The 24,113-nt window shown below is 42.7% G+C and overlaps 1 protein-coding gene across 2 annotated transcripts; it reads left to right on the top strand.

Moving 5' to 3' along the window:
• The first annotated feature begins 317 nt into the window (after positions 1-317).
• DYRK4 (dual specificity tyrosine phosphorylation regulated kinase 4) lies at positions 318-18,608 on the top strand. Of its 2 annotated transcripts, none has more exons than XM_027902277.1 (14): positions 318-666; positions 4,480-4,563; positions 5,417-5,566; positions 7,067-7,202; positions 8,321-8,484; positions 8,827-8,963; positions 9,277-9,417; positions 10,948-11,086; positions 12,786-12,867; positions 14,117-14,289; positions 15,247-15,307; positions 15,856-15,985; positions 17,030-17,184; positions 17,648-18,608. In XM_027902277.1, exons 1-14 carry the CDS (start codon positions 643-645, stop codon positions 17,872-17,874), a joined length of 1,803 nt encoding a protein of 600 aa, XP_027758078.1. In that variant the 5' UTR covers positions 318-642; the 3' UTR covers positions 17,875-18,608. The 2 variants fall into 2 exon arrangements, with proteins under 2 accessions (XP_027758078.1, XP_027758077.1); XM_027902276.1 differs by having other exon boundaries at positions 7,064-7,202.
• The last annotated feature ends 5,505 nt before the right edge of the window (positions 18,609-24,113 follow it).

Below are 24,113 nucleotides of genomic sequence, written 5' to 3'. Positions count from 1 at the left end.
CCTCATTATCCACACCAGAACAAGAGCCTCATTATCTCCCAGGACAGAGCGGCTCTGCGCTGATGCCGTCAGGAACCACAGCCCAAGGTGCCACAGTTTGGCCCTCATTAACTGACACACAATGCCCAAGGAGAAACCAACCCTTGAGGAATTAATTTATTTTCATTTTCCAGTCTGTCAGTCTCGGTGAAAAGATTTTGCTCACTGCATAGCGAGGTCTCTGTGACAAATTTTGACAAAAAATACAAGTTCAAGTGTTTTTTGGTTTCACAAGCACATGAGCTCAGTGAGAAAGAACAGACTGAGATGACAAGGAGAACAGCCAATCCTGTTATATTTGTCTTTCTTATTACTGACTTGCCATGATAAATATGGAAAATTATATTTGGCTAGAAGGAGGCTGAGAAAGGGAACAGATGGCCACCGAAAGAATACTAGAGCAGCTAATAGTCACTGGCATATTTCCGGGGTGAAAATTTAAATCTGAAGCCAAGCAGAAGCATCACCCATTTCTTCCTGCTCAGGGCACTGTGCATGGAACTGCTCCTGCTATGCTCTGACTAGATGAAGGTGGGCTTCCTGAAATGCCTTCCCCGAATGGAATAAACAGCTCCTATCCTCCAGTTAACAGCTCTTGCAGTTATGCTGACAGAAATAGTTGACAAGGTGGGGAAAATGTTTATGTTCCTACTGCGTTTTGAGTGAATGAGAGTGTGTTTGCTATGGATTTTCAGTGTATTGCATGATTTAACACCTATGCTGCGTTCTTTCCAGGCATTCTACAGGCTTTATTCAGTTTTGAGAGCGGAGGGAAGAGGATGCCTAGTTAAATGGGGAGACAATGGAGTCTATATTTTAGGTAGCTGTGTGTTTAATAATTTCTGAAAGTTTAGGGCATTTCTGATTTCTGTGGTCAACGTAGTTTTGAAAAAAATCAGCTGGTATTTTGGGAATTATGAAAATGTGGCATGATTTCTGATTTTCCAGAATGCTGTATGCTCAGCACCTAAAACTCCTTATGACTGCAGACTAGGCAGGACATTGTTCTGTGTGTTTGGTGATAGCTGGAATTACCAAGGTGATCCCTGATTTGAAGGGCTGGAATAGCAGGAGCTGATGGTTTGGAATTGGAGCTGTGGGACAGGTTGAGAGCCATGGGAGCAGGACAAACAGGAATGGAATGGAGTGGAATAGTAACAGTTGCTGCAGTTTTTCTTTGAGGTGCATCTGCCAGAATCAAACCAGTCACAACAGCTCAGCTGCAGACCCTGTACTAGAAGCGCAGGATTTTGCTAAAGCAGCTCTGATGGGTCACCTGGATCAAGACCATCAAATAAAGCCACTGTGTGGATTAATTGATCAATCTACCTGCTCTCCATTCATCCACCAGCAGGCACAGATCAGTTTTTCTATGGAAAACATCTTATTCTATTTAACTATATGGGGAAATGTTATGAGGGTTATTAGTTTTAAGATGTTTTGAATTAATTGCTCAAAGAGCAATGAAGAGTTTTAACTCTTAATAAGCAGGTTTTGAGAGAGACAGAAAGAATCACAATTTTCCAGGATAAAAGAGGCATGGCTTTTTTGTCCTGGCTGATGGATAGGCTGATGGACTCATTTCGCTTTTGCAGTGTGAAAGGAGAAATCAAAATCTTGTTAGTCTTTCCTCATTGAATCAAAATCAAATGGATTCCAAATTCTGGCAACACATCTTGGAGCTCATTCACCTGCTTCCTTAGCTCTTGCTGAGCTCTAAAGACATTTGGTGAATTGCTCTATTGGCAAATAGAATAATGATAAAAAAAATAGCAATATTTTAGTAATGCTTAGCCTTTTAAAAGGAATATAATGCCATTTTGGAGTGAAGATTCTGCAGTCTGTACAGGTATGCAAAGTCCATTGTTTCTTTGGATTTCAATCATAGCTGTTTCTCTCTAAAATCCTGGCTTTCTATTGACTTGTAGTTAGGAAAGCATGAAGTAGTTAAGAAACTAAATGAAATTGGATATTTTCATCAGCTCCAGAAACTGAAAATTAAAGCTGGATGGGAATAAAATATGGATGAAGGATGGGGAGAGGTACAACAGGCACTAAAATTAATGTCTAATTAAAAGCTATGTTGATATGTCTGGTACAGTTCTGAATGTGCATCCCAGACTCACCTTTTAACATGTGATTTTTACTTGGAATGCAAGAAATGTAGTTTGCCACGTGGAGTGGTTTTTTATAAAAACACTCTGGCACTGGGTTTTCCATAGGTCTTCCACAGAAGTCTGCACAAGGATCTTTGCTGTGCTGGGCAAACTGGATCGTGCTCTGGGACATTCACACGTAGGATGCAGAAGTCCAGTGTTTCTCATCTGGGTGTTGGTGGTGCTGGGAATGTTTTTGGATTTACATACAATCCCTTACCCCTGGCCAGCTGATCTCCAGTTCCAAAAATGGGAATTACCATGTCCTGCACAGACAGGTCTTAGGACACATCCCTTTCCTAACATTCTCCTCTGCTTCAGGGATACCCACGACCCTTCCTCTCCAGCTGTACCCAATTAGTATAATAAGGCTTAAAGCTGTTGTCAGTTTGTTCTTAATCCTAAATTTACCCTCTAAGCTTGAGGGTATTTGTGTTCAAGTGAAAAGAAAGGGCACATGAACACCACGGTTATTCAAAAGGCATTTTCCAGCTGCTCTGCACAGCTGGAGCGGTGTCCTCATGGTCGGTGGTGAGACAGTGAAAGGGCAGCAATTCCTCCATGGGATCAGCTAGATTTGTACACAGAGTTTTAAACTCCATGTTTAGCTTGGAAAGGTCTTCTGGAGGTCTCTAATCCAGCCTCATATCCAAGGATGGATGTACCATCCATCCTGAGCAACCTGTTGGAGAGAGTCCAGAGGAGGGATGCCAAGATGATCAGAGGATGGAGCAGCTCTGCTGGGAGGAAAGACAGAGAACTGGAATTGTTCAGTCTGGAGAAGAGAAGCTTTGGGGTGACCTAATTGCAGCTTTTCAGTGCCTGAAGAGAACCCACAAGGAAGATGGAGAGAGACTATTTCCAAGGGCCTGGAGTGACAGGACATGGGTAATGGCTTCAAACTGACAGAGAGCAGGTTTAGGTTGGATATTGGGAAGAAATTCTTCCCTGTGAGGGTGGGCAGGCCCTGGCACAGGTTACCCAGAGAAGTTGTGGATGCCTGAACCCTGGGGCTCTGAGTAACCTGAGACAGTGGAAGGTGTCCCTGCCCATGGCAGGGGGTTGGAATGAGATGGTCTTTAAGGTCCCTTCCAACCCAAACCATTCTATGATTTAATGATCCAATGGTTCTATGATTTTTTCCAATCTATACATAAAAAAGTGATCCCCTGGCATTGACAGTGGCTCTGGATAGGCTAAAAGTCATTGCAAAGAGCAAAGACTTCACCAGCAGCAGGTGCTCTGCCCATTTAAGACTGCATGACTGGCACAGGCCACAGAAGGCCTGACTGCAAAACAAATAAAGAAAAATACCATGCTGCTTTATTCAAGTATTTTCAATCTGCAGCTCACACCCACAAGATAATTTTGACTGCATGTTTGTTATTTTGAAACTCTAGAGTTCCTCTGCTTCTCAAGAAAGTGTTGCTGTTCTACAACTTCTGTAGTGGAACTGATGTGTCTATTTGGATAAAGGTGATTTTTTTTTTTTTTCACTATGAGTAGAATGACATCATGTCTCAAAGCCCAGGGGATAGGAGAGCACTTTTGGGGTTCACACCAGCCTACAGAGCAGAGCTCCAATTTGCTTTAGCCACAGAGTTTTCAGTATCTAAATCATCACAAACATTTCTGCATTTCATTGCAGTTTGCTATTGGACAGAAATGCTGCTTATCATGTTTGCTAAAAAAAACCACTGAAAGCTCCAGCAAAACCTTAAAAATGCTGAGCTGCTTAGCACTCTCCCCATGGCTTTGTTTTTTTCAATCTGTTGCTATCGTTATCTGTCCACTGGAATCAGTGGAGTTTTCCCCGTATATCTCAGTAAATTTAAACATTCATTTGTGTTTAAATCACAAGCTGAGTCAGTTTAATGCTGCTGTAAACAGTGGATGGGCTCACCATGTACCTTGTGAGGCAGTTTGAAGTTGTCCTTCCAAGCGGACTCACTGCCAGCTTTTGAGGGCATATTTAGGGACAGGAAGGGCCCCCCTGGCCCTTCACTGCCCCCATGGGCTCACAAAGCCTGCTGAGAGGAAGAACAGCAGAGCAAACCGGCCCTGCACCTGCCCACCAAACAGCTGCTCAGCTGGGAGAGCAACTGCTACACCACAACGTGTTTTCAGCAGCTTTTGTGGTCCTCTCTCCTACCCTGGCACAGGCATTGTCACACAGGAAGGAAACGGAGAAACCCCACAGAGACTTCAGGTTTGGTTTGTTTGGTTTGGTTTTTTTTTTTTTCCAAACCAGTTTTTTTATTAAAGTATCACTTCGTGTTTGCAGTCTTCCCACGTGGATGCTTTTTCTCAGTCTCAGCTGGCTGTTCAAGAGAGAGATCAGCTGGGATCTAACAGAGTCTTCCATCAGGTATGTGACTCTTAAGCTGACTTTAAAAATTCCTGAGTGCTTGTTTACCGAGAAAGCCCTTAGAACAAAGGAATATGAGCAGAGGCAAATCCTCTGTTCCCTGCTTTCTTCCATTTCCACTGTATGACTGTCCCAGGTGCCTGCAAGTATTTTGGTTTCACTGGGTTCAGTAGCATTTGAGGCATTTCTTCTGCCAAATCATTTTTGTTTCTTGAAGCTTTTGGGAAAAGTCCATCAGAATCTCAGTTCTATGGTTATAAACACTTTTTCATGGTATTGGAATAAAAAACTTTCTCACTGAAGTTGACTGGATTGAGAGCTTTGTTTCTTTGCTTTTCCAGAAAAGATCAAACCCCACCTTTTTTGTCAAAAGTTTGAAAAATATGTTTCTATCCTTGCCCAATGACAAAAATGTCACAGGTTTATAAGGGTTGTAACCTCAGCTCTCTGCATCTTGCCCTGCATTTCACAGAGCAGAGCTGATGGATTTCAAATAATTTTTTAATCATTTGCCAAAGAAATACAGCCTACCTCAAAAATTCTCTTTGCTGCTAAAAGGGCAAAGACTTTATATATTCAAGGGTATTGGAGGCTCTAACGTTCATAAAACCGTGCCCTTAACTGACTGGCTTTAAATAACGAGTGGCGTAGAAGTGATTTGCAAATAACAATCAATCTCCTCCTGCCACCGGGAGCTGCCGGAGCACATCTGCTCGTGTCCCCTTTGCCATTAGGTGTCAGGAGCGACCCAAACGCATCTCCCGAGGTTTTAAACCCCTCTGCTTTTTGTAGCCGTGACACAGAGTTGATTTGCTGGGTCGTTATGGGATGTTTATCTCTGCTTTCCATTTAGAGGGTCAGCCGCGGTGTTCTCTCCCTCCCACATCTGGAAGGTCAAGCGAAGCATGGCTTGGCTGCAGACCCTGCCAACCCTGCCCCCTTCGAGGGCAGCCTGCCCCAAATAGCAAATAAGAGCTTGCAGAGCGTCCTCCCCTCTCTCCAGGTGAGTTATGAAGCTCTTGGACATCCCATGTGTGCCTGGTTGAACAGCCTCTCTCTAAGGGTCACTGAGTGTCAGTGGCAAAGAGTCACAGAAGTGTTGGTGTGGGGGAAGAGGGAAATCATTTAGTGTCAGCTTCTGCTGCAGTTTCTCTTTTCAGCCATAGTTAAAGAGGGGGGGGGAAGAAAATAAGAACTGTAAAGAGTCAACCAGAAAGATCACTTACCAGCATGGCTGTCTATAATGTCAGATACTTAAAGGACCAACAGGAAGGTTTGGAGGTCATCTGCACTTTTCACCCTTCCTTTCTTTCTCCTTTTTCTTTTTTTTTTTTTTTTCCCAAATCCTGTGTCCATCCTGTCTGCACTCGTCTTCTTTTGCTGCTTTTCTCCCCAGCGAATCAAGGGCTTGCACTACTCATCATCACACCTTTTTTTACCTTTCCTTTCCAATGGAGTCTCTTTGCTCAGTGTTGACAGGTTCTATAGGGCTGCCATGAATCTCTTGCCCTGGAAGTCCCCACATAAAGCATTTTGTTTGGGAGGCCAAGAATCTTCTCAAATACTTTGAGTTACAAATTGGCAGGTTGCTCCTACTAACAATTATTTTATTTGGTTAGGGGCAACTATTTCAATTGTGTCATTGGGCAAAGCTACAGGATGCAAAATAGCATGAGGGGGAACAAAAATTCTCCAAAATAGTTTAAATTTTCTTTAAAGCTTAATTCTGTGGCCTTCCTGAGTCAAATCCGCACTCAACTTCCACAAAACTCAATGATTAACCTTTGCATGTGGAAATGAACCATCCCTCTATTTTATTTACTGTGGAAAGATTGGAGCCAAGCTTTTTACAGAGGGGTTTATATTCTTCTTATTATTATTGTTGTTTATTCTTTAAATGGTATTTATAGACTTAAAAAAGAAGTTGTGTAAACACCAGTAAGAAATCCTTTTTGCTTGGCTTAGAAATGCCAGGGGACAGTAAATATTTTAATCTGGAAGGCATGATTATGTGCTTTCTGTTCTGGAGACCTTCCTTGTTTACCTTTCCTTAGAAATAACACAGCACTGGTGAATTGAGGGAGTGTGTGTTGGAAAGCTGCAGCTCAGCAGGATAAAACACCTGCCTCAGCACACACCTGAGCTGTCCAAGTGTTTCTGCTCAGACACTCTTGTTCCTCATCCTACATCCATAGAATGCATCTGCCCATCCTCCCTGTATCTGCAGCCAAGTGTGGATCCTCTGGGTGCATCTCCAGCTGAGTCTTCTCCCCTCAGTGAAGGAATTGAAGAGAACATGGCCTGGACCCCACATCCATTATCCTCGTCCCAAACTCTTCTTTCTGCTTGTCTGGTGCTCTTTTATCTCCTTCATTTCTTCATGGCTTGATCCTGTTCTTTCTTTTGCCATTCTGGGAGCCCTGAAAAATCTGTGTGTGCTGGGATCATGGTCATTTTTTAATTTTTTTTTTTTTATTATTTTTATTTTTATTTTTCTTGGCAGGAAAATGGACCTCAAGGCAATTTTTCCCAATTTAACCTTCCAGACAGTCTTCCTGAAAGTGACACCAGAGCCCAGGCAAAACCATCAGAACTGGAAAACACCAGCAATGGGGTCAAACTGCCTATGACAGCTTCAGGTAGAATACAACTGGACATGCTAAAAAAACTGGAGCGTGTGCAGTCAGGATACTCAGGGAGTAGGGTGTCCATGAGAAATGGTTACTGGAATATTTAGCAAATAATTTGGAGCACAAGGAATATGGATGGGCTCAGAGATTTCTAAACATGTGCAAAATAAGAGAATGAATAGACTAATACAAATACAGGAGAGAATGATGAATTATACAAAAGAATGTATATTTGTGTGAGGTTAGGTCATGGAAGTGACAGCAATATTCTATCACAGTGATAAAACCTTTTCCCACTTGCTGGTGGCTGTGTCCCACTTTACTGGTGTGGGCTAAACTGCAGTTTGGGAGTTCTCAGTTCTAGAAAGTTTCTGGCAGAGATAATCTATTTTTAGAAGGAGTCTACGGAAAAAAAAAAAAAAAAGAAGTAGTGGCCTTTTGCTTTGAAATGGTTTAGCAGCCCTGCCTGGCTGGATGAAGATCTGCCACTGTTTAACAAAACACCCACACATGCATGCAACATGTTGGTTTATAATGCTCCTGTCTGAATATATATCCACATTTAAATGATAGGAGTGGAGGTGTTAGGGCAGCTGAAATGATTCCATGCAGGAAGAACCAGAAGTAGGAGAACCAGATTTAGTCTCCATTTAATCCCTAATGCATCTGATCTTGATATTTTTTTAATCAGAAAAACAAGCACTTGAAAGCTTTGGTAAATTAAATCTTACTGCCATTTTGTAAATATGACAATCAAACCATTAAAAACATATATTTTTTTATGTAAGCTATGAAGCTTGATGAAGCTGACAGGCAACAGATGGGATTTTCAAAAACACCTAAGCACATAATCAAGTCATTTTTACCTAAGTTCTCTAAAAGCGTCGCTGAGAAATGAGGAATGCTTTACTGAACATAATATTTTAGTCAAAAACAAAATCAGAATTATATATAAATTCGTACGAAATTGCAGAATGTTTGTTGGAAGGGACCTCTAACAGCTTTTCTCAGCATCCTGCTTGAAGTGGTGTGCTCTGCTGTAAAATGTTCCACTGTAAAAGCAATTTGCCATCAGGTTTCTGACATTTTATTGATTTTTGCTTTTACATTCTTGTTTTCTGATTTAGAAGCCTTGAAAAATTTTAGAAACCAGTTAACAGTCTATGAGCAAAAAGAAATTTTCAATTATACTGAGCTATGGTTTCTTGGCCTGGAAGCTAAAAAGATTGAAGGTTTGCCTGAAACCCAGAATAATAATTGTTATGATGATGAGCATGGTTCCTACTTAAAGGTAAGTGGAAAAAATCATGGTTTTTATTTTCAGCTCAATAAGTTTGTAGTGACTGTGTGCCAACTCTTTAAGTGTTATATGTGAGATAAATGTTGTTTCTAGAGGATAAATGTGAAAACATCGTTACCAATCACTTCAGAGCTCAGAGGAGAATCCACTTTGCATTGGACTATTGAAGCATCACCTGTGATTTTCTCATTGAATCCTTATTTAATGTAGCTTTCACTTGCTACTGGTCCATCATCCTTCATAGACAGCAAACTCCCCCCCACAGGAGCTACTTTTAAAGCCTGACCTTTGCTGTGCTGTTTGGATCTGACCCCTTTTCTTTTCTTTTTGAAGGTTTTACATGACCACATTGCCTATCGATACGAGGTGCTGGAGGTAATTGGGAAAGGCTCCTTTGGGCAGGTGGCTAAATGCCTGGATCACAAAACCAATGAATTAGTGGCACTGAAAATAATAAGGAATAAGAAAAGGTGAGGCCTCTGTTGCCTTTAAAGCAGTACAATCATCTGTGTTGTACATAGGCAGTGACAAAGCACAAACTGTGTGAGCAAAGCAAAATCAAACCTCCTGCAGATCAGGTTTTCACTAAAAATGCAGTGAGATCGGAGCGAAGAAAAGGGATGCCAGGCACTCAGAACTGACCTAGACCCAGAGAAGGCACAGCCTGTGAGAGCTGTCCCACATGCTGAGTTTACAGTTGGACTGTGGTGTTTGTAGCATTTATATTTCTACAAATACTACTCTGGGTTAATGCCATCGTTCCTGTGTCACGTGCTATTTCAGGTTTCACAGCCAGGCTTTGGTAGAAGTGAAGATCCTTGATGCTCTCTTGAAGAAAGACAAAGATGATTCTCACAACATCATCCACATGAAGGAATACTTCTACTTTCGCAACCACTTCTGTATTTCCTTTGAACTGCTGGGGTAAAGTATATTTTCCTTTACACCCACCTTAAGGAGCATTTTAGACCTTGCGCCTTACAAGCTTTAATTTTTGTGTCTTCTTCAGAAGAACTGGCAGCTCTTCATGTTGCAAGAAAGGAATACTGTGCAAACACACACTGAGCCTTTGATCACCAAAGGTGAACTGGAAAAGACTTCACTCAGACAGTGGCATGACACAATCCCCTGTTTTCTGTGCTGTGTAGTGAAGTATTCTTTCCTGAAAGACCCCTGAGGAAAAGAGTAAATGATGAGTTCAGGACCGGTAAACTTCAGGGTATATAAATACAAATAATATCAAATAATTTAAAAATAAAGCTGCTTCTTGCTCTTTGATGAACCTTTGCTGCAGGACACACCTTAGGAGGAGTTTTGGAGAAATTTTAGAGAAATCAGGTAATTTTAGTCCCCGAACTCATTGTAGTGAGAGAATCAACCTGGAATTATGGAGGTTACCCACAGTTCCCCATCCCTTACAGTAGAGCCCCCATTGCTACACGGGTTACAGCCCTTGCTGAAGGTTCAGCACCCTATGGATGGCTTGATCTCAAAGAAACCTGAGTGAATTGTGTTGCTACATGTGAGCCTGTCATTTAGAGACACACAGGGGTGAGGGTTGAATCCTCTCCAGAGAAAACACAGACCATTCCTTTCAGAAAGATGCTATGGAAACACAGAGGAAAACTATCATGGGACAGCCACTGTGTTTAGCTCTTTCCAGAGGAGCCGAAGGCTGGTTGTCACAGAAAAATGTTTGTCTGGTAAAAATTTTCATTGCCTTTAAAATCTAGGGCAAAGCCTTTCATTTGTGACCTTCCTTCTCCCTCCTGTCCTGGTAAATTCAGTTCCGAAGGAAGGGGCCTTGGCTGAGGCCAGTGGACACACAAGCAGGGAAGGCAGAAAGATGCAGTTTGTTTATGTCCTTCCAGGAATGTGGGGTCGTGCTGAGGACACCTGCTGAGATCATATTGCTGAGGAAACACTGGGGCATCCCTTTAAGAGCCACCTGCCCTGTTTCCATCTCCTCCTTTGAAAAATGACCCCAGATTAAGCTCTTCACAGAGTCAGAGAATCACAGAATGGTTTGGGTTGGAAGGGACCTTAAATATCATCTTGTTCCAACCCTCCTGCCATAGACAAAAATGATTTACAGAAGGTGCCACAGCAAAGGGAAAAGAGGGTGAAAGGAGACCGAAGAAAATTTCTTTCAGTTCCTGAATGATGCCTTTTCTTGGTGAAAATCAGCACAGCTGCATGACATTGCACAGAGTTTAGCGAGCAGGCAGGTTCACTGACCATACATCTGTAGATGTGGGAGGTGTTTGTGCAGATTACACGCAGAACACATTCTCCAGGAGGAAAAGAGCTGTCATTTGCTTCTTCATGAGCCCTCCCTCACACAAGAAAAAAGCTAAATACCCTATTAATGCAGTGGAAACTAATCATGCCTTAAAAATAAGTTCCCCTGATCTCTCTTCTGCCTTCTGTCTTCTGCTTCTCCCACCCCCACAGAATAAATTTGTATGAGCTGATCAAAAAGAACAACTTCCAAGGTTTCAGTCTGTCTTTAATTCGACACTTCACTCGGGGCGTGCTGAGATGTTTACAAGTGCTCTACCAGGAAAGAATCATTCACTGTGATCTGAAGCCTGTAAGTACAAGCATTTCATAACCTGTTTTTCTGTACAGAATACATTAGTTCTTTTTTTTTTTTTTTTTTTTTTTTTTTTTTTTTTTTTTTTTTTTTTTTTCTGATTGAACTCTAAGAAGAACTCATAAAACCTTGTAGGGTATTTGTACAGAAGCTATAATTTATTTCAGACTGTATTAGTCCTATAGCTGGCTGATTCACCGAAGTATTAGACAAGATTGTTTGGTAGCCGAAAAGTGTGCAAATATGAATCCAATTCAGGTAATGACATTTTGCTTAGAGGAAAAAAAAAGAAAAAACAACTTGTAAAATTAACTGTTTTGCTGTGAGGGACTTTGTAATGTTGATATTCACAAGGCAGCCTGTTATCCTGTAAAGTCTTTTTAATTTCATATGCCTACCTATAAAATGAAGTAGCCTAGTAAATGACAAAGGAATTCTGTAGAACAGTATTTAAGTGTCTACCTGTTTCTGGAGGAACATCTGCCATCCAAATTCAGCAGCTGTATCTGCTAAATATTGCTGCTACATGAAGCATTTCCATTCTCCTTAAGCCTCAATCTTAAATTTTTGCAATTTTCAGAGATTCCTGAAGTACTTTAACTTTACTTTCATTCCAGATAAATATTTCTCTTGATTTCTTTTTCAAAAGGACAAATGAACCACTAAATCAATAAGCAAGCTCTCAAAAATTCAAAGGGTGAAATTCTGTTCTCACTTTGCTTTATGTATTTGAATTCAGAATTCTGACAAGTCACATACTGTCTGTACCCACTGTCTTGCCAATATCTTTGCCAGATCAATCTGCAAGGAGAAGTGAGGGCTGCAAGGCACCCAAAGTGTCTGAATCAGAAACAATTAACTCAGTGGAAATGTGTTTCCAGGTGGCCACTGAGAGGGAATGAGGTCAGCAACATCAGTTAGTGTAGGTGTATTTAAACAGAGCAACATTAGTGAAAATTTAGTGAGCTAAAGAAAAGGGAATCTTGCTCTCATTCAACAATTGTACAGTTTTAAGAATTTAATTTATGTTGCCTGAGACTCACATCTGTTATCCCATCTGCCTCCTGTGATATTTCACAACATAAGGTAGAATCTGGAGTTTCTCTGGCTTTAAAGCTCACTAATCACTGCTTCCCAAGCCTGCTTTTCCAGCTGATCAGCACCCTGGCATTGAGAGGGATTCAATATTACAGACAGCCCTACCTTGGCATGAAGGGATATTTATCTGCAGAAGGGGGATGCTGCTTCCCTTAGAACCAAGAGCATCATCAGGGGAGTGGAATTCAGTCCTTGCCTTGACTTTCATCATTAGCAGCTTCTCCTCCCTGGCACATGAAATATCTCCTTAGGAGTTAATTAACAAAGGAACTACTTTGTCAATATTTGGCACCCACCTGGAACTGTTCAGGCCTTCAAAGCTTCGACATGTAATCATTATAAAGGTTGATAAAGGCAGCCATCTCTCTTCTGGCAAGTGGAGAAGAATGTATGATCAGAAGGGACATCAAAGGAAACCCTTGATTTCGGTAGATTTTTCAATGAGGAGAAAATTCAGCTCTGCAGGAGGGAGCTAATAGGTCATGTTTGCTCATCAGTGCAAATATTCCTGAGTTAGTGATTTGCATTGCTTATTTTCCAGTGTTCACTGACTTTACATGGTGTTAAAACCCTCTTTCCCCTGTGATTTTATTTTTAGGAGAACATTCTGTTGTACCACAATGGCCAAGGCTCAGTTAAAGTTATTGATTTTGGATCAAGCTGCTATGAAGACCAAAGAGGTTTGCAGAAAAGTCAAGTTGATGTAATTTTCTTAATAAGCTTTCTCAATTTTAAATGATGTAGTAAAACTTGTCTTTGTTTGGGCTAATATATTAACTTATTAGAGCCTAATGAATTGATGGTTAAGCCACTGGTGGTGGAATAAATACTGGTAGGAGACAAGACATTGCCCTGCTTTTTCTTTGTCCCAAACCTGATTAGCTCCTCTACTCCTTTTGAAATCAGAATTGCCCTTGCAAGAGTGGTTACTGAAACAGACCCATGATGATAATTCAAGTATTTCACATAAAAAGAAGTTTGTGAAGTACAGAGAGCCTTTCTCAGGGAGGTGGTTAAATTGCAATTGGTACTTTTTGTATGAACACAAGAGAGAGGGGAATGGGAACTATGCTTTTAATTTAGAAAGCCTAAGTTCAGTTTTGGGTTTTTTTCTAACAAAGATTTGAGTAGGATGAGCAGGAGTTAACAAGAACTAAATTTGTAAAAGGAAATGAATGTATAAAATTTACCTAATAATAAATCTCAACATATTTACAATTGGCATATTTGATTTACAAAAGACACTTTGTAAAGTAAGAATGGTATCATCAGGAAGAGAAGTAGTACAATAAGTAACAAATTAAACAGACAAACAAAAAAAAAAACACAAAAAAACCCACAGAAAAACCCCACACCAAAACCCAAGAAAGAAATCTGCATTGCATTTTATTGACTTAGAAAAACAAAACTAGTTTTAAATGGCTTAATGTATTTTTTTCCTGTGAAAGACTGATATTTAAGCTAAGCCAAACCCGTAAATCTATATTTTGGGTTTCAGACTTTCAGATTCCATCCCAGTTTTGTAGTAGAGTGTAATCCATTTAGGTGTGGAATGACATCCTTTGGGGCTATAATGTGTTAATAGGGAAATCAGAAGGCAAGAAGATAGGTCCTACTGTCAGTGAAACCAATATTTCCTACAGTGATAATGGAGAACTGCTGATTGATGCAAGGGGAAGACTTTCAACCAGAAAAATGAACGTGGAACGAGCTGAATCACGGCATTATCAGAACAATTCCCAGACAGAACACTGGAAAGCAAATCACCCATTAATCTGAGTAAGGGATTAGAGCCTCTGTGAGCAGACCCTGGATAGAGCAGAGATGTGATGCCTGAACATGTATTTCCCTTTTCTGTGAAATCTGGAATCCCCATTTCAATCCAAATGATGACATTTTGCCTCCTGTCCGATGTTGTGTTCTGATCAGTGTACACCTACGTCCAGAGCCGCTTTTATCGCTCGCCTGAAGTGATTCTTGGCCATCCCTATGCTATGGCTGTCGATATGTGGAGCTTGGGCTGCATCATAGCAGAGCTTTACACAGGCTACCCGCTGTTTCCAGGGGAAAATGAGGTTGACCAGCTCGCCTGCATCATGGAGGTAACTTTTGGGAGTGCCTTGTGATTTGCATACTCGTTTGATAAACGCAGCAAAGAGAGATCTCAAGAGATAATGGAATATTGCTGTGGCCTGGCCTTTCAGAGGGAGGTTTAATGCAGCCAGCTGGCTCTTTGGGAGGATGGGATCTACCACAGAACTGTGATTTATTGGCACATTTCATGAGCCAAACACCACTGTGTACACTCGCTGCCTGGCTTCTGAAGGAAGAATACTTCAGTTCTGGACGGAGGAGTTAGGACAGGATAAACGTATCCAAATTATTACAGGCCACTCTTCTCTTAGAAATCAGATTGTGCTGGCCAAATCAAGTGTCTTTAGTCCAAAGTCCTGCTGAGAGAGGTTATTGCTAGCAGCTGAGTAGCCAGCTGTGGCTCTGACTTGTGAACCCTGAAAACCTCAAAGCCTTGAGTAGAAACACGCTGTGTGACCTGCACAGCTGCTGCTCTACTCGCCTGCTGGAACAACTTTTTCCTGATAGCCATTCTGCACTTCTCAAGTCACAGTTTGTGGCTGTTGCACCTTATACTGTCTGAAACTACCAGGGAGTTTGGCTCTGTCATTTTTTGTAAATGTTTTTCAAAGAGTTTTAGGAATGTGCTGTGACGTTTCCTGCCTCAGATCACCTACACAGTGCAAATGTTAGAATTGGTGCAAAACTACCCGTGAAAGTAAGTTATTTAGTTAGTCCATAAGGATCCCTAAACTGCAGCCTGGGGTGAAACTCAGCCCCAAGGTCTGATCCTTCTGGGGCCGTGTTAGTGTTTGTACAAGTGTTTTCCAAAGGCAGCATCTCTCCACGGTGCCTCCTACTGCAGTACATTTGAGACATTCAGCTTCTCATAGGGTGGGTAAAGTACCACATCTCACCTGACGGGGGTTTTTTTGTATCTTTATTGAATGAGGAGTCACTCTGTGAATTCATTTTCTGTGTTGAAGGTGCTGGGTTTCCCACCAGATGATTTGATCCAGGGCTCGTCCAGGAAGCGAACGTTCTTCGGTAATTGCTCCTGCTTGTTTGCCCTTGCGGGATCCTTCCCTGCTAATTAATCACTCGTTAATTGCACTGGCAGAGAGCAGGGCCAGAGACCCTCTGCTACGTCTTAGCTGATAAAAACTCCTTCAGGAAGGGTTTTTGAGGAGAAGCAAAAGGGAATCATGAGGCCTAGAAATGAACCTGATGCTGTTCTCTTCACGTCTTATGGGCCCCTAACTGCTGAGGTGATGGGGAAGGGATTGGGAGATCCATTCCCCTCATACTCCCTAAAAATATTGCTGCTAAAAGTGGGCTTTTGGAACTAATTTACGTTGTTTGTTCCTCTGTGTATAATTTGGGTTTGGAACTTGCACAAAACAAACAAAGCAACAAAGTGTAGGATGCAGTGCCCGGGATGTAACCAATGCTGTTTGCCACAGTGCTGGCAGACTATCAGTCCAGCAGGGAAAAACTTAGCGGGATGGATGTGGATTCTGGTTTTGCAATACTTTTAAATATTCTGATAGGGCTTTTATTGTAATTTATTTGAGCCATGACTTTATTTTTTTAAGATTCCAAAGGTTTCCCTAAGACTGCCACTAACAGCAAGGGGAAAAAGAGATGCCCAGACTCCAAGGATCTAAGCACAGTGCTGAAAACCCATGATGCTGGTTTCTTGGACTTCCTGAAAGGATGCCTAATGTGAGTTCCTACTATGTGCAATAGGCTAGTTTTGGCTTTGCTTTCATTCTCTTGTACCTTAAAAATCTTTGTCTCTGTTGGGGTTTGTTGGTTTGTTGGTTTGGTTTCTGTTTTATCAGATAAATGTTTATCCAGATAACACAGATAATGGCAATGCACTGTCCCAAGGCAGTGTGTATCTGGAGATCAAAGTCTGGCTTTGTGCTTAAATCTAACTGCTGCTCCAGCAGGAAGAAATTCTTCCAGCTTCCTCCAGCATGAATTATATTTGGTGCTGACTGGGTTGGTTTTGACTGGCTTTTCTGTGCTAAGCCTGGGAAATGGCAGCTGATACACTGTGGTTTATGTCTGAAAACAGCTCTTCTTTGAACATATTCTCACAGAGTTCCTGTGTCAGGTTCACCTGGGTGAGATGAGACCCTCTTTAGTTCCCAAAAGGCAGAGTATACTCAGCCATGCCTCCACCCCATCTGGTCCCACGTATTTTCCAGTGTTACCTGGAACTTCTGCAAGGTTAATATTTTGTGTCTTCTTTAGCACTGGCTTTAAGTTTCTTTCTAGCAGTTCAGCAGCAGTTCCCTAAAGAAATCCTAAAGAAACTGCCAGCTTGTGGCTGAATGGGGGAAAAAAATCATCCCACTCTGTTTCAGAAGAAGGTTGCTTTTGATGTTCTCAGTTTGCTACGTCTGTATGAATCACCCATCCATTTTGGTTTGCTGGCTGAATCAGAGGGTTTAGAAAATAACTTCAGTGAAGCACAGAACCAAACCTTAAATAGGTCACTTTGGGTCCCTACCCTAATAACACTGCATCTCAAAAATGGTCTGATGCTGCAGAGGGTTTGGGCAGCAAAGCACACAGCACTGAAGGGAGTTTTGAAGGGTGGAGAAGATCACGTAAGGTTTTGCCTTGTTTTCAGTATTATTTTGTTTCAAGAAATGTCCCCATGACCCGACTTCCAGAAGACAAGACTGACTCTTCTGTCTTAAACTAATTTTTCAGTCAGAAATGGTTGAGTAACTGTTTGTCTGCCGTGGATTTAAGGTGGGAACCTGCCCTGCGCATGACCCCCGATGAGGCGATGAAACACTCCTGGATCCAGGAACCAACAATATACCGAGCGATGCAGAAAACACAGACCTTGAGGAGACTGAGCGACGGCTCCTTCTCTGTGCCAGAAAAGATGAAGGAGAATGTTGGTAAGCATGCCCTGCCTGGAGAGCTGAGTGCATTGCTGCCAGGGTTCGGGATTTATTTCCTTTGGTATCATCTGTTTGGGAAGTGAGGTGATGATTGGTGGTCACTGAAATGGGGGGGGTGAAGGCCCTATTCCTCACCTGTGTAGAGCTGCATTCCTTATGTTTTAGAGCAGCTACCAACAAGAAGGCTGGAAGTGCTAAAGATCCACCTTTTACTTACTAAGAGCAAAACACTTACAGTATTCTGACATCACACCCTGGTGTGTTTCACTTCCAGGCAAAACAATCCATCCATTGGGGTTTTAAGACCCCAGGGAAAATTTCCACCTGATTTGCTGTGAATTTGTGTCAGTGGTGTGTTTTTTTTTAAGAGTCTGCACTCTTACCCTACCCTTTCATTTGTTTTGGGGTTTTTGTTTGTTTGTTTTTTGTTTTTGTTTTTGTTTTTTTTTTTTAATTGCAGAGAATATCTGGGAAGATCCCTCTGACCTAGAGGAAAGTGAACTGGTGGAAAGACTGACCCCCTTCACGGACACAGCAGAAGGGGATGTGCAGAACAGCAGGAAGCATGTTATCCCAGAGAAATACCTGGAAAACCACATGGAAAGACCTGTTCCCTACGATCAAGCAGAAGACAGCGGCGAAACAGCTTTCCCAAAAACTTCTCTTTTTTTCCCACCAATTAAGTAATGCACAGCACAAGCTCTGATTGGCTCAGTTGCATACCTAGTATATTTTGTAGGTATTATTTGTACTCAGGAATATAAGCTATATCTGTCTGTACATGGGCTGTGCACATTGTAAGTATATTTAATGTTCTTTTTAGCCTGAAATCATCCAGCCAACCAAAACAAAACCATTTGAAAACCATTCCTTCTCCTCATCTACATTCTTGTGATCAGAGATTCTTCACAACCAGCAGCAATAAAATGGAGACTGTAGAGGTGGGGAGTGGCTTATTCTTGGTATTATAACAGACTTTTTGAATTCTGTATTTTCCTGGATCTAAAAGAACAAATGTGTCGACTGGAGAATCTGAATCCTTTCACTTACATCAGCATAAATCAGGAATAATTAATGGAATAGATTTCTGGATATACTTACATATAAAAAAATAAGAGAAATCAAACCCAGCATGTTCACTTTCCTCCTTCTCTATCTTCCTCTTTTTTTTACTGCAGCTACTGGATGGAAACCATTTGTCACACCTTCCTAGCAGATTTAGAAATGTAAATTATGTCCTTTAGCTCTTTAGCAGCAACAAAGAGGAGTGATATTCTGAGCCCATTTCTGCAGGGACTCCACTCAGTATTCACATCAACAAGAAGAACAGATTAAAGCAAGATTTGGGGAAATTGTCCTTCACAGGAAGTTTAGCTTAACAGTTTGAAAGAAAAAACCAAACAAACCAACCAGAATTCTATGATCCCTATGAATTATGTGTTAATTTAAGCATTTTGCTCTTTGAACAGTAGACTGTCTTTTCATTGCATTTGTAAAGCAGCCACCTCATTACAACTCCTGTATTTACTGTAGATTATAGATAGTACTGCAATTTAAACAGAGATGACCACAAAATTGCCCTACCAAATGCAGCTGCCACTCCAGCAGTGACACTGCAATGCTCCCAGGAGAAATAGGTGTTAGTAAGCGTTCAGAGTCACCATAACAACAAATTCCCACGGGCTCTCTGTGCAAGAGGAAAGCCCAAAGGATTTGGAAATGGTCCTCGAACAGTTCTAATGGACCAGCAGCAAACAAATCATCTGGCAGGGCAAGAGGTGACTGCACAACCAAAGGCCATTACTGACAAGCAGGCCAGCTTGCAGGGCCAGAATTATCTGTATCTCTGCCTTCCCTTGCAGCAGAACCCTCCTGGAGACTGTAAAATGTCCCCGTGGTCCGGCAGGAGATGCACTGGCAGCAGTGCCGCAGCCAGTCGGTGACACAGCCAGTTTGGCACAGTGTGCCCGGGGTGGGTGTGCTGCAGAGCGGGCACAGAGCCCTCAGCACACGCCAGAGACAGTCCCACCCCTGCTGGGGGCTGACTGAAGGCATCAGACACGTCATCAGGTTTAGGGAATGTTCAGATGGGGGTTGAAGATCTTTGGAAAACACTTGATTTGCAAGTGACACAGATGAAAGAAGCTAAAGGTTTATGGTTAAGTGCAAGGGTTCAGCGTGGGCTAAGAAAGCAGGAATACTGATCCTGATATCAAATAACATAAGAGATCAGATTCTTAGCCCCTTGGAACTACAATTTGTGCTGTTTTGGTTCAGTTGCTGCTCATTCTTCATCTGCCGTGTTACTTTTCCTTCACTGCTTGGGCTGCTCCAAGTTAAAATATCTGATTCTCACAACTGTGCACTTGAGTATTTGTCTGCTCTACCTCGGGGGCAAAGTTTGGGATCAGGTATATCAAGGTTCCCTTGGCAGTATCTTAGCCCTAATGAAGCTGCAGACCCCTTCTCTGCTGGAGCCACCTTTTCTTCACAATGACTACCTTTCAGTAGCTTTTTCCAGTAAGCAGCATCATTTTACTTCTCATGGCATTTGCTGAAGGGTTTTTCCAGGCATTCAATGTTGAGGGAAAGGTGACAAAGTCATCTGAGCCTGTAATTCAGTTTGATTATCCTTACATTCACAGAAGGCAGACGGATGGCATTTCACTGTAGCTGCCATGCATTTACTGTCTTCCCTTCCCTGCTGACCTGCTGTTCTATTTTAATTCCTTCAGCCCTCACGGTGATCTCCATCTTCAGAATCTTTCCTAATAAGGGCTCTTTTGGATAGTTGCTGGATTTTTTTTTTTTTTTCAGAGATGACAGAAATAAATAGAAATTACTTGGCAGAAAGATCCAGCCCGGAGATATCATCACTGCTTTCACATCCCCCTGCAGAAACCAGCAGATCCATCAAATAGATGCTGGTAGCACCTTCATCTCTGTGCTGTGAGAGGACGACCTACAAAATGTTGAGAAGAATCCTTTGGCTCATGCTCAGCTTGAGCCCCACACAGACTGTTAATGGTGCAGACTCACAGCAAAAAGAAACACTAAGTGATCAATTTACTGAAAAACCCAATTTTCTATGATTTATTGCCATTTTATAAACTGCAGTTGGTGGTGAGGTGCTGCCTGAACACTGCCCTTGGATCCTTCACTAATGTTTCAATGCCATCTAGTGTCACTCCAGGCTGCCTGTGTTCAATTTTGAATGCATTACTATCAGCCCTTCTTTAATCTCCCCCCTCCCCAAAAGAGTAATAACTCCATCAGAAACACCTCCTGGAACAATGTGCACTAGTGAGGAGATCCCTGTTTATATCCAGAATGTTGTATCCCCACCTGGGAACAGCGTGTTCAGGGTTATACCCTAACCCAAATAACAATAAACAAGCAGCAGGTGTTAGAGGAGGGCAGATCTGAGCCATGAGAGAGCAGCAGTATGTCTGTTCTACACCAAAACAAAGACTGAGTTTAGCAATTGCTCCACTGAATTAGTGTATTTCAGAAGGTCACAGAAAAAAAATTAAAATAAAGTACTGTTTTTACAGGAGTATGGAATAGGCAAAAGCTGAGGATTATTTCAGCAAAACACCCAGTCTTGTCTGTTAGCTGACAGGAGCTTCTTTGTGTCAGCATCAGTATCCACATGGCACTGCACTGTGTGGGATGGACATAATGCAGGTTATACACAGGGAACTCGATGGCACAATTAAAAGAAAAAACAACAACAACAAAACTAAACCAAAAAGAAGGTGTTACAGTCATTCTTAATCATTTAGGCACATAAAACCTGCTAGTTTTTCACATCCAAAAGATTGGTCATTGGCTGAATTGTTGCTTCTGCCAGGAAGAAACAAGCATCAGTAACAGAGAATTTCCTCAGAGGGTTTCTGTGTGTTTGCATGGGAGGTAGGTGGGTTCTGCTTGCTGGAGCCTGGCTGGAGTCCACTCTTCCTTCTCACTATTCCATACCTATGTCCAGGCAATGCACAGCTCAAACCTATTTTCTTCCTGTCACAATCCTCCTGCTAGAAATGAAGTGGAAGGTGTCCCTGCCCCTGGGCATGGACATGGACATCATTGGAATGAGATGATCTTTGAGGTCCCTTCCAACCCAAACCGCTCTTTGAAGGTCTCATTTCTCTCCACATTTCCAAAACACGACTCCGACATTTTTATTTTTTTTTTCCAACTGAGTATTTCGTTAAAAATTTCACCTCAAAGGACAAGTAGAAGTGTTAAACAATCTCAGCAGAAACTCAGAAGCTGTGAAGTGGAGTACTGACGTTGTTTCATGTGGTTCTACATACCAGGATTCCTGTGCTTCCTCTCCTACCACGCACTGCAGCAGGGAGCTGTTGAGCTGGGCAGACACGGGGCTGGAGCTGGCTGCGTGTCAGGGATGTGTGTGGTGCCAGCAAAGGGTTTCAGCAGTGGAACAATCAGGGTTGCTTCAAAAGGGTACTGGGCATAGCATTTCCATTCCTCTTCGTCACCCGTGTTGTCTCTCATCATAACCCCCAAAGGGAAAACTCGGTGGATCTTCACCCCTTCCCTCTTCTCTCCCTCTGGTGCCTGAGGCAGATCCTCAGAGGTGCCATTGGCATCCTGTGTTTCTGACTCTCCTCTCTCTTTTCACACTTGGCTCCTGTCTGAGCATTCAGCTTTTTAAAGGAAGCAGTTTTTACCTCCTTCCCTCTTCTCACGTCATCTACAATTTTATAATCTTCCTTGGCGTGTTGCTCACTGCCAATCTGTGGCACCTTCCCCATCCTGCACATCTCTCCCACGCCCCTCAGCAGTGGCATGCAGAGACCACATCCTATTCCATCAGAGAGACCATGCAATTCTAATCTTTGTCACACAGCTAAGCCACCCCTCCTGGTAACTCGGGGACAGCTTTATTTTCCAGCAGCCTCTCAATTGCCTCCCCCAATCTCACGCTCCCCTCCACGTGAGAAAGGGATTTTCCATTTAAAAGTGGAGAACCAGGAGCAGTGAAAAATTCTCCCCCCAGCAGTTCTGCAATGCAGATTCCTTTGCCTTTTTCCCTCCCCACTTCGTCATTAACTCTGTCTTTGGTTGTCCCCACAAAAGGGCCAAAGTCTCTCAGTTTTGATCTCCTTGTGCTGTCCTAGCCTTCAAATTTCCTTCACTGCATCCCTCAGCCCTGCCTAGTTCCCCTCTAACAGTGTCTTGGGCCTCTACTTGATCCCTTTAATCCTGAAGAACAGATCAGATATCTCTCCTTCTCTGTTTTTAATCTCTTCTGTGAGCACTTGTCCCAGAAGATTAACACGTGGGCTTTTCTAGACTTTCCCAGCAAGTAAATACAAATAAACTGCCATGTTCTTCAAACCCCACAGACCTGGGCTCTGTTTTTGGTGGATTATGCAACTGGGCACATTGGAGATGGTTGGAAACCTGCTGAGGGTCTTTGTTTTTCATGTCATTACACTGAGAGGTCTCAGGCAGGACAACAGATGATGCACTTTTCTCCTTCCACTCACTCCTGACAAGTAATAGCACACGGAGCATTTTCCTTGTTCTGCTCTCCCACTGCAGCCCAGATTGCAGCCACAGCAGCTTCCTCTGATAAGGAGGCACTAGAACTCAGCCTATTTCCAACAAACTTAATAATCATCACACCAGACAATAATCAGGGCTCATTTCAGAATCTGCAGTGGAAGGACAAGTTAGTCAGAAGGGTCCGTTTTCCCTGCTGGAGAAGAGCCAACATCCACCTCCCCTGAGGAGCACTGGGCAGGAGGCAAACACTTTATTGCCTTTTTGTTTGGTTCTGTCATACAAGGCAGCAATTAAAAATGTTTAAAGATGTGGATGAGATGGCCTAGCACAGTTTCACTCAGGCAGGACGCCAGGGCATGTTATGTAAAATGTTGATCTTTCCTGCATTTTAAATTGGATACAGAACAGTCGGTTTCCAGCCCTCCTTTCTGGCACCAGGCCCAGCCTCCTGCACTTCCAAGGTGCCACCAAAACTCAGAAATTGCAGTGATGGCAGTGTCCTTCTCCAGAATCCAGGGCATGCTCTTCCTCTTGTTCCTCCCCTGCTTTTGTTCTGGTCAGCCTGCAGCTCCACTGCTGCGTTTCTCCACCTTCCTGGATCCTCCCAACAGGATCCATCCTCTGGGACCACGATGATCAGGAGCTGATGACATTTGAGCTGCAGATCCGTACAACTGGCTGGGTGGCATTTGGATCCAGCCCTCGTGGAGGATTGCCTGGATCTGACATTGTGATAGGAGGTGCCTTCCTATCGGCAGCATCTACTTCTCTGTGAGATGAAAAGGCTTCCCCTGCAGCCCCCTTTGCCAGGGGTCATGCTGCAGGTGTATTGAAATAAAAGCACATTGAAAGGCTGAGAGAATTGGGATTGTTCAGTCTGGAAAGGCTGGGAGAGTTGGGATTGTTCAGCTGGAGAAGAGAAGCTTTGGGGGGACCTCACTGTGGCCTTCCAGGACCTGAAGGGAGCCCACAAGGAAGATGGAGAGAGACTATTTCCAAGGGCCTGGAGTGACAGGACATGGGCAATGGCTTCAAACTGACAGAGAGCAGGTTTAGGTTGGATATCAGGGAGAAATTGTTTCCTAGGAGAGTAGTGGAGCCCTGGCACAGGTTGCCCAGAGAAGCTGTGGCTGCCCCTGGATCCCTGGCAGTGTCCCAGGCCAGGTTGGATGGGGCTCTGAGCAACTTTTACTCATTTACTCGATTTCCTCTGTAGGAAGTGGAGACATCAGTTCCCCTCCAAAGGTTTCTTCTTAAATGTGTCTTAGGAATAGGACAGGACATCCTTGGGAATTGCTGTTTTCTTCACTGTCAGGCAACCACTAGGGGTAGATGCTTGATGTCATAGCAGCTGGAGTTTAGAGGGAAAAGATGCCACCAAGGCTGCTAAA

Source organism: Empidonax traillii, unplaced genomic scaffold (assembly GCF_003031625.1).
Source record: "Empidonax traillii isolate 1590-97213 ecotype Southwest subspecies unplaced genomic scaffold, ASM303162v1 scaffold859:size262776, whole genome shotgun sequence".
Classification (NCBI taxonomy): Eukaryota; Metazoa; Chordata; class Aves; order Passeriformes; family Tyrannidae; genus Empidonax; species Empidonax traillii.
This window is presented reverse-complemented; position numbering and strand designations above follow the sequence as displayed.